Consider the following 9327-nt stretch of genomic DNA (forward strand, 5'->3'; position numbering starts at 1 on the left):
TTGTCCATTACAACGATGTAACCTAGGACCATCTCCCCATCACGAGAGGCGTAACATAATCATGTCTGTAAAATCCCTTCTGGGGCTTCCCTGGTGACTCAACAGTCAAGAACCTACCTGCCAATGCAGGAGATTCGGGTTCGATCCCTGGGTCGGGAGGATCCCCTGGAGAAGGAAATGGCAACCCACCCCAGTGTTCTTGCCTGGGGATATCCCATAGACAGAGGAGCCTGGCGGGCAACAGTCCTTGGGGTCACAGAGTCAGACACGACTTAGCAACTTAAGAACAAAAGTTCCTTCTGCTTTGTGACGGGTCATATTCACAGGTTCTGGGGACCAGGAGGGGCTCCTCCTGGAGGCATCATTCACCTACCGCGCCGCATAATGTAGGACAACCCACCCTTGGCTCTGTGTCGTGCCTGGGTCATCTCCTTCTGTCCCCTGAGGGTCACAGGGCCATCCCCACTCTTCACTTGGGGAATTGCTGAGGGTCAGAAGAGCTGGTTCCGCCCCAACAAAACTTCCTACTCGGGCTTTTGCGCCTGAGCGTCGGCTTCCTCACCTGACGGGGGCCATGCCCCCTTCCCCTTTCCAGCTCCTGGACTGTGCCGGTGGCACGCACAGTGGATGAGCGGGTCCAAGCAGCGGGTGGACAACAGGGGACAGGTCGCTCTGGGTGCTGTCGGGGCAGGACGGGCTGGTGTCCGGCCACCTCCCTGCAGGTCACCCCGGTGACTGCCCAGCACTGGGCAGGCTGCCTGCGTCGCCCCAACACTGCATCTCTGGCTGCTGCGCCCCTCAGGAGGCAGGGGAGGGACAGCTAGGCCAGGTCCAGGGTTCAGAGAATGATCTCATCCAGTCATTTTTAAAATTGAAATTTTCTGTAGCTTGGGTCAGAAGGACCAGGGAGAGAACCGGTGATTCATGCAAACTGGACAGGGCCCAGGGAGAACCTTAGGTCACAGGGTGGAGAAATCTGAGCATGGCAGTAGACCGGGAGACCCCGCGTGGATCAGGGCTTCCGCGGGGGCATGATGGTCGAGTCTGCGGAGGGCTGACTTCATGAGATTGGGTAAGATGGAGAAAGGCCCAGAATGCCTGGGAGGGGAGCTGGCAGGAGGGTGAGGCTGGCCGTCAATGCCCACCTTGCCCTTGGGCCGGCGGCCACAGGAGGGTCTGATGGCCCATGGCCCAGGCTGGCCCTGCTCTGCCGTGATGTTGACCACCAGCTCTGCTCAGCTGGTGACCAAGCTGAGAATCAGGGCACTCCATGGGACCCTGGGGTTCCGGATTGGGCATCACACAGCTAGACACGCCCGCTGCGGCGGGGCCGCGGAGCGAGGGTCAGCGGCGGGCAGCCTGCTTGGGAGGACTGCTGGTGCGGGCAGCGGGCGCCTGCTCCTCCCGGCCGCGCTGCAGTGGGGTGGTTGAGCGAGGGGCGCATCTAACAAAAGAAGATCCCCTTCACGCGGCGGCCGAGGGGCGCAAGGTGACAGCGCCCACCCAGACCGGGCCCGCTCCACCGCCGACGAGGCTTGGTCGGCGGGGGGGCGGGGCCTGGGGTTGCCACGCCCCGCGCGGCGCCGGCGCGCTGACGTCAGGGCGGCAGACGCCGGAAGCGGGACTGGCGCGCGTCGTTGCCGGGCAACGGGCCGGCGCCGGCCTAGGGACACCAGGCATCCCTGCTGCGCCGGCTGGCCGAGGCGACGAGGCGGCCGAGGCGACGAGGCGGCCGAGGTGGGTGCAGGCCAGGCCCGATAGCCGCCGATACCCAGCGCGCCCTGAGTCCGCCCCTCAGGAGCCCTATGCCAGGCCCAATCGGTGTCCTCAGCGGCCGCCTCGGATCCCCCCCGCCCCCCGAAGAGGGAACTACCCGAGCCCCCGGCCCAACTCTCGGGGCTTCCTGGGCACTGCCCTCCCGCGGGCGCCCCAACTCTCCCCTACTCTGCCGGACTGGGCCTCGGAGACCCTTGTCCACGGCGACCGAGGCAGGACCCCGCAGATCGCCCACGCTGCCAGGCTGTGCTGACCCCCAGGACCTGTCTGGCCTCTAGGACACGCCCCCGTGCTGGACCGGTCGCCCAGGCGCGCGGGAAAGGAAAGCGGGCAGCGGCTCCGGTCACTCTTCCTGGATGACCAGGCAGTCTGTGTCCCTTCCACAGCGACAGTGGACTCACACCAGGCCATCTGTACTCCTGAGGAAGCCGTGGGCAGCTGCTGGGCCGTGGGCGAGCAGGTGACCCCCTTCGGCGCTGTCCACCCCCACAGCAGTATGGATGTCTCCTGAGCGTCTTCCCATCGCGTCTGTGCGGGCCCGGGGCACCGACATGCAAGACCAGCTGGAGCTGGGGGGCGCACCTGGCCAGGGGCTCCCTCTCTGCGCCTTTCTGAGTGACCTCCCAGAGCAAGCAGGCGGGGTTTCCCTCCGCCAGGTTTCTAAAGACAGCGGTACCCCTGGCAGGCAGAGTGGTGACGCTGAGGAGCGGGCAAGGCGCCGCTCCGCCCTTCCCCCGCCGGACCGGGAAGCCGGGATCTCTGGGGTCAGCTGCGAGGGCTTGTCTACCAGCACCGCCAGGGGTCCAGAGCCAGGGGAACACAGCGGCGCCTGGGGGGAGTTTGAAGTCTTTCAAGAATCCTCAGCCAGCTCTGAACAATTCTGTCAGTCTTTTGAGCTCCGGGAGAGGCCTGCAGCCTCTCAGCCATGGAGAACCGCTTCTGCCCAAAAGGAGCGCGGTTCCAGCCAGCCTCACCAGGGTGGAGTGACAGAAACCGGCGCCACCGCCACTTCTGAGGTATTTCTAAAGTCTTGGCCATGTTGCAAGGAAGTGTCCCCTACCCTGTGATGGGCTGTTCAGGGAGGGGTCCGCTTGTCTTTGGGCCTTCATCCTGGCAACTCGCGCTCTCTGTCCCCTCCACCTTCCCGTCCGCCCGCTCTCCATCAGCTGGGCTGTGTTTTCCTGGGCCCAGTTCTGGGCATGTGGGGGAGGAGCATTTTGTTTGAATCTGTAATCTCCTTACTTAGAAAACCCTGCCGGATCGCATGTCAGTGTGTGTTAGTGATGGGGCGCTGGAGGCGGCCGGGAGAGCCCAGCACATGTCCCTCGTCCCTCCGGTCCTGCCCTGACCACCAGCGTTTCCCTTCACGGTGACTGCCTCTCACCCTCCTCTCTCTGCCCTCTCGTCCCTCGTGGTTTAGCCCTAACACCAAAAGTGAGACAGAGAAGGGAGGAGAGGAAAAGGTCCGCTGGTCCCAGGGTGGACCGCTTGCTCTCTGAACCTGGCAGTGTTTCCCTGGCCCTCTGACGAGATCAACTCCCCGTTCAGTTAGCTCTGCTCTAACGCTTGTTTTGAAGACAGGACTGTCTTCCAATGCAGTTACCGTATCGGGGAACAATTTGAGCGTAATGTGAACTTTGCCGGAAACACAGGGTAAATGCAGAGAACCACACCTGCTGAGCTGAGGCCCACGTGAACACACACCACACACATGCCCACCTCTCCCAGCCACCTTGGTCTGCCACACCCATCCCCCGCCCCTGGGGGCTCCCCCACCCAACCCCCCTGACCTCGGACAGCTCACCTTCCAGCGCTTCAGACTTCTCACAACCCACACACCTCTCTTCCGGGAAGGGCCGTTTACTGCCGCCGGGACGGATTTCTCACCTGTTCCCACGTGGGGGACAGCACTCACATTTCCACTGGGGGCCTGTCTTTTTCCCGTGTGTCACTGACGAAGTTTATGACTTTGCTGTGGTCACACTCTCCCACACACCGCAGTCTCCACAGCACGACTCGGGGCAGCGACTTTTAGGAACAAACGTCATGTTTCAGTAGCGGCAACGATACACAATCGCTTACAAATTTCACTTGTGCCACAGTCCCGTGTCTGGAATGGGGCGCCTTGACGTGCGTGTCTCCTCACGCTGGTGTGTCTCTCTCCTTTTCCAGCCCGCGGTCAGCTGTGACCGTGTTCTCAGGTCTGCTTTTCAGGAAGTACCGGTCCCACAGGCTGCCGAGGGCATTGCCACCTTAGACCACTTCTTAGAAACAAGGGATGAAGAAAACTCTGGCCTGGAATCCACGCATAAGCTGTGGTAATGAACTTAAACCAGCGCTCGCGTGCCGCCGCCGGCTGAGCTGGTGGTCCCGGGGTCCTCAGGTTTTGTGCTTCTCCCGCTGTGGAGAGCACTGACCCTCCCGAGCTCCCGGCACCTGAGGTCACGGGGTCGCAGGGCGGCCTCCTCTAAAGAGCCGTGTCCAGCCCCGCCCTGGGGCCCCTCCAGCCGGTCCAGAGCAGAGTAGGTCTGGGTGGGAGCGCTGCGGGTTCCGGAGGGCCCAGGGGGCCGGCATGGCGGGTTCAGGGGCTCCTGGGGGATGGGAGCAAGTGACCCCCCAGATCCTGGAGAGGTGCTCAGTCCACCGCAGGGCTGCCACCCCCAGGGCCAAGTCCCTGGGATCACACGTCACAGAGGCACTTGTCTGCCGATGGCCATCTCGTCAGATGGCCTTAGTGGAAAACCATACTAGCTCAAGTGAACGGTGAGGTGGGGCCAGGCCCCAGAGGGCGGTCCAGGTGGCCGGGAGCCGGCTCCTCTGGGACCTAAGCCCGCCTCACAGGCTGGCACTGCAGACAGCGCAGCGGGCGGGCCCTCCTGGGCCCTGGCAGGGGTTTGAGCCAGCCTGCGCGGGGCGCTCTCCCCCACCAGCAGAGGTCCCGGGGACGCGGGCTGAAGTGCGCCAGGGCACACTGCTTCCCCAGCTTGTGGTCCAGACCCACAGGTGGGGGGCTTGAGCCTGGAGCACCTGTATGCACAGGTGGGCCTGGGGGTCGGGACTGGCCCGGCTCGGCGCTGTGGCGACATGGAGGGGTGGCCTGGTAGCACTTCAGCACTGGGCATGTCTGTCGCCCTGGAGCTGTTTGGGGACCAGCCACGCCCTTGTTCCCGGAGGCCCTTGCTCCCAGAGGCCTTCGCTCCCGGAGGCCGGGCCAGTCCGCCAGGTGGGGCCCCAGCACCCCCTCTGGCATCTGCTTCTCGGCCTGTGGGCACCTCTCTGGCACCTGGCATGGTTCCAGACACCTGAGATCATCAGGGAGCAAGACGGCAGAGTATATCTAGCCCCCTGGAGCTTCTGCCCTAGGAGGAGATGCACGGTGGTGAAATCGGTCATTCAGGCCAGGGCTGAGCTCTGCGGAGACAAAGCTGGGAGGAGGGAGGGGTGTTGGGCGAGTAGACGCTTGAGCAAATGAACAAAGAAACAGAAGCCGCTGCTCTGCCTTCAGAATGCTGGAGGGCCAGATGCCCTCCGTGCCCCACTTTCGAAGGCCTTGCAGGTCGCCCTGTGGTTAAGGCAGCTCTCTTGCAGCTCTGAATCAAGGAAACTCTGGAGGGCTCTTCACAACACCGGGGCCACAGCAACCTCCCGATGCATCTGGAACGAGTCCCACAGCCGGGAAAACTTCCTTCCTGTTCTCGGAGTAGACGCTGCTCAGAAGGTGGGCTGACCTGAGTAGAGAGGGGCTCCCGGAGGCTGGCCGCACCGCACGGCGTCTTTGCCAGCCATGCTGTGCGGCACACCACAGGGCCTGCACGGGGCTGGGGAGGGGGCGGGGGCGCTAGCAGCTGGGCACGGCCTCCTCGGGCCGCCTGGGTGGTGTGGCTCCTCAGGAGGGGCACTTCGGGGCTTGGGGGGATACCACTGGGCCAGGGTGTGCAGAGGGCAGCCCCCCACGGAGCCCAGATCAGAGCCTGTTGCCATTTTACAGGGAGATGTGCCAGGGGCCCAGGCGGAAAGGGAAGCCGGGAGAAGCCGCTCTAACCTTCTGTCCCTCTGGCTGACTCTGGTCTGCTTTCTCAGAGCCTCTCGGGGAGCCCTGGCCGCACTCTGGGAGAGCCCGGCTTCCGCGAGCCCGAAGAGCTCGGCTTCCGCCTGCGGCACTGCAGAGCCCTGATCCAGACCAGGGTGAGTGCGAGTCGCTTCGCTGCTTCACCTGCGGCTCTGAGTCCGGGGGTGCTGCGGGGTCAGGGCGGCAGCTCCTCCCCACGGCACGGTGGGGCCCAGGCAGGCAGAAGGGGCTCCATACCGCAGCCCCTTGCACAGAAAAGCCTCTCCAGGAACGGGGTCTCTGCCCACCCTTGGAGCAGGTGTTGGGACGGGGGACGCCCTGACCAGCCAGCTGATCTCCTCCAGAGCCCCGAGCTCCACCCAGAAGGGCCTCTCCACCCCCCAACCCCCACCCCGTGCTGAGCATCCAGCCCTGAGGGACAAGGCCTGACACACAGCGGGTGAGAGGGGGTCATGTAGGAGGGGCCTGAGTGGAGCTGGGGAGGAGGAGGGTGTGGAGTGAGCCCACAGGCGGAGGAGGGCAGGACAGTCCAGCCCGTGGGCCAGCCCTCTGCTCTGCAGAACCGTCACAGGGCAGGAAGGGGAACCTCCCAGAGGCACGTGGCTGGGCTGTCTTAGAGCAGCGAGACCTAAGTGTCTCCAGCAGCCCCTCTCCTGTGGCAGCCTGGGCGGGGATTGGAGCATGGCCGTGGCCCGACAGGAATGTCCAGGGGCCGCAGCCGGGCTGGAGGAAGACCAGGAGGCCAACCTGTCCAGGCCAGAGCTGCCCTTGGGTGCCATCCTGGGCTGTCCGCTCGGGGAGAGGCTGTGGCTTCGTCCAGAGCTCCTTCGTGTTGACAGCGCGTGTGAGGGCCGCAAGACGAGCTGGCCGGGTGCCAGCGGCCGGGGAGTCCCGCAGGGCACGCGTGCTCGCCCTGACTGGTTTCTCCTCTCTTGGCAGCTCTCGGGGACACCAGCTGGTGGACAGGGCAGCCTGATCACCTACAGCCTCTTCCTGAAGACCCCCGTACATGGGAATGGGCAGTACATCACAACTCCAAGAAAAAAGATTTTCAGTCCTCGTAACCTGAAATTGACATTGTTTAATAGTGACATTTGCTAGAGTGGGACAGCTTTTGTGTCTTGATGGGAGATTCCACCATTTCCTCAGTCTGGTTTGGTACTGGAAACCAGAACTGTTTTGTGGAGGTGGTCCACATCAGGATGGACACTCTGATGAGGGGGTGTGTCCCTCAGCAGGGCCAGCGCCAGGAAGGGTGCGCCCGGGTCCCCGGGAGCCCTGCCCCAGCCTGGTGGGGCAGAAGGAAGGTGGCTCTGGGGGCGCCTGTGAGACCCCAGGCCCTGTGCCTGAACCACGCTGCCCAGGACCCCAGGCTGGCCTGGCACACGGCTGGGACTGTCACTGGGAGCAGCCATCAGGGCCCTTGGAAGGTCCTGCACTGGCCCCCAGCCCAGGTGTCCATGTGGCTGGGCGCGCGGTGGGGGTGGGAATGCCGTCTCCACAGAGCAAGCGTGCTCCCTGCAGCAGCCACACCTGCCTGCCTGCCAGCGGGTGGGCGGCCTGCCATCAGCTAAGGAAGAGATCCCTCCGACGAAAGAGCCCAGCAGGCGGCACTGACTTTTGTAAAATTTTATTAAATGGAACAGCCCAGACAAGCTGTGTTCTTGCTAAATCGCCTGCTGTGTGAGGACCCGTGCTGGACCCTGAGCAGCAGCCCCGCCTGCCCTCGGGGAGGCCTGGGGAGGGAAGGCCAGTGGGGCCCGCAGGCACAGGGACCCCAGCATCACTGTCCCCTCAAGGCCACTCTCGAGGCGGGGAGACCACAGCCGGGGAGGCCTCAGTCACCAGCTCCATGGACGCAGGTGTCAGACCCCAAGAGGCCCAGCGGGGACAGTGGCCAGCAGCTGTCACTTGTCACATCACACAGGAGACGGGGGGGGGGGTCACCCGCACCCCAGCGCCCTCAGCCACTCCACAGACCACCTGCCTTATTTAGGGGTGACTGATTCTGGGGGGCTGTGTGTTTGAGAAATCTGCCTCTCCTTTCTAGCCGGAAGGTGGGAATCTTCCATCACAGGGAGGGGACTGTCCACGTGGGGTCTCCCAGGGCCCCGCCAGCAGAGATGGCCTGGGCTATGCCATCTCATCCCGACCTTCAGTTAGACTTGACGACCCAACACGTGCCATCCTGCGCCCCCTTCTAATCTCGGTGTCCGCGGCCTGCAGCGGGGCCTGGGCTCCCAGAGATGGAGGCTGGGTCCCACTGGTGAGAACACCAGATCCTGGTCACTAGACGGGTGGTCAGCAACGAGGCGCCCAGTCCCCGGCTCTACAGAAGAGTTCCCACAAAGATGGAAGCTGTGAAACATCTCCTGAGAGGGAAGAGACTGCCGGACGTGTGTAGGCAGGCGCAGGGCAGCTCAGAGGGACAGCCCCTGGTTGCCCCCTGTGGCACCTCCAGTCACTCCTCTGGGGCGTTTCTTCCTTCGGCCAGTCACCTTGGCATGCCTGGCTCCCAGCCCCCTTCCCCTGTATCTCAGGATCCTCCCATGTACGCGCACACATCTCAGCCAAGGTGGATTTTACCGAAAGGGCGTCTGGGTAGAACATCCTTGACGTGACTCCCCTTTGGCCTCCAAGGAGCCTTTCTGCACGTGGTCAGGGAGGTCTGGACACGAGAATGCAGTATGTGGTCTGGGTGGGGCCCCGCCTCCTCTTGGTGTTCCCACCTGCAGGGAATGTGTCCGATCACTTTACCCTAGGGGGCCCCATCTGCCTCCTGCCTCCCACCCAGATTGAAACTCAGACGCTGCCGTGTTCCTGTTCCAACAGCGGCCCTCCCTGCCCCACTGGCCCAGGGTCCAGCCGGGGCTCGGGCAGCTCCTCACTGGAGTCCCGACTCTGAACTCTGTCCCCCAGCCCCGCCCTGCTCTGCTCCTTCACCAGAGCCTGGGCCCCCCTCACTCCCCATCTAATCGGACATCCAGTCTGGCCCTGATTCTGCACCCTCATGAGGAGGGGGCTTCCTGAGCTGGGAGAGACTGGCAGGCTCACGGGAAGTGCCGCCTGGCCACCTGATTCAGAGGTCAGGGTGTGGGCGGCCGGCGCTCTCACCCAGACCAGAACAAGCCCAACCATCTACCAAACCAGGGCTTAAATAAAGCCGCTATAAAAACTTTAACAATGAAAGGGGAAGTATTACTCACTCAGTCGTGTCTGATTCTTTGTGACCCCATGGACTATGCAGCTCACCAGACTCTGTCCATGGAATTTTCCAGGCAAGAATACTGGAGCAGGTTGCCATTTCTTTCCCCAAATTTGAAATGAATAGAAATAAACAAGGTTGAGGTTATAAGGAATACCTAGGCAGTGGAAGAGGCCACAGCCACTCTCCTCACCCCCGCGGCAAGCGAAGGGACCTCCAGCTCCACACGAGCCCAGCGGGCCCGGGCCAAGCAGCCCCAGCGGGCCCAGGCCAAGCA

At 63.3% G+C, this 9327-nt stretch overlaps 1 protein-coding gene and 1 long non-coding RNA gene across 4 annotated transcripts; one reads left to right on the forward strand and one right to left on the reverse strand.

The window, feature by feature from the left end:
* C21H14orf79 (chromosome 21 C14orf79 homolog) lies at positions 259 to 7496 on the forward strand. Of its 3 annotated transcripts, none has more exons than XM_018066467.1 (6): positions 259 to 1072; positions 2163 to 2792; positions 3949 to 4094; positions 5365 to 5494; positions 5857 to 5961; positions 6785 to 7496. In XM_018066467.1, exons 2-6 carry the CDS (start codon positions 2277 to 2279, stop codon positions 6944 to 6946), a joined length of 1059 nt encoding a protein of 352 aa, XP_017921956.1. In that variant the 5' UTR covers positions 259 to 1072; positions 2163 to 2276; the 3' UTR covers positions 6947 to 7496. The 3 variants fall into 3 exon arrangements, with proteins under 3 accessions (XP_017921956.1, XP_017921955.1, XP_017921957.1); XM_018066466.1 differs by lacking the exon at positions 259 to 1072 and adding an exon at positions 1650 to 1737 and having other exon boundaries at positions 6785 to 7494; XM_018066468.1 differs by lacking the exon at positions 259 to 1072 and having other exon boundaries at positions 1657 to 2792; positions 5765 to 5961; positions 6785 to 6895.
* LOC108638525 lies at positions 7460 to 9082 on the reverse strand. Its single transcript, XR_001919920.1, has 2 exons — positions 9052 to 9082; positions 7460 to 8574 (listed from the first exon to the last, which is right to left on the reverse strand). It is a non-coding gene; the product is annotated as an uncharacterized LOC108638525 (long non-coding RNA).

The sequence above is a fragment of the Capra hircus genome, chromosome 21 (assembly GCF_001704415.2).
Source record: "Capra hircus breed San Clemente chromosome 21, ASM170441v1, whole genome shotgun sequence".
Lineage (NCBI taxonomy): Eukaryota > Metazoa > Chordata > Mammalia > Artiodactyla > Bovidae > Capra > Capra hircus.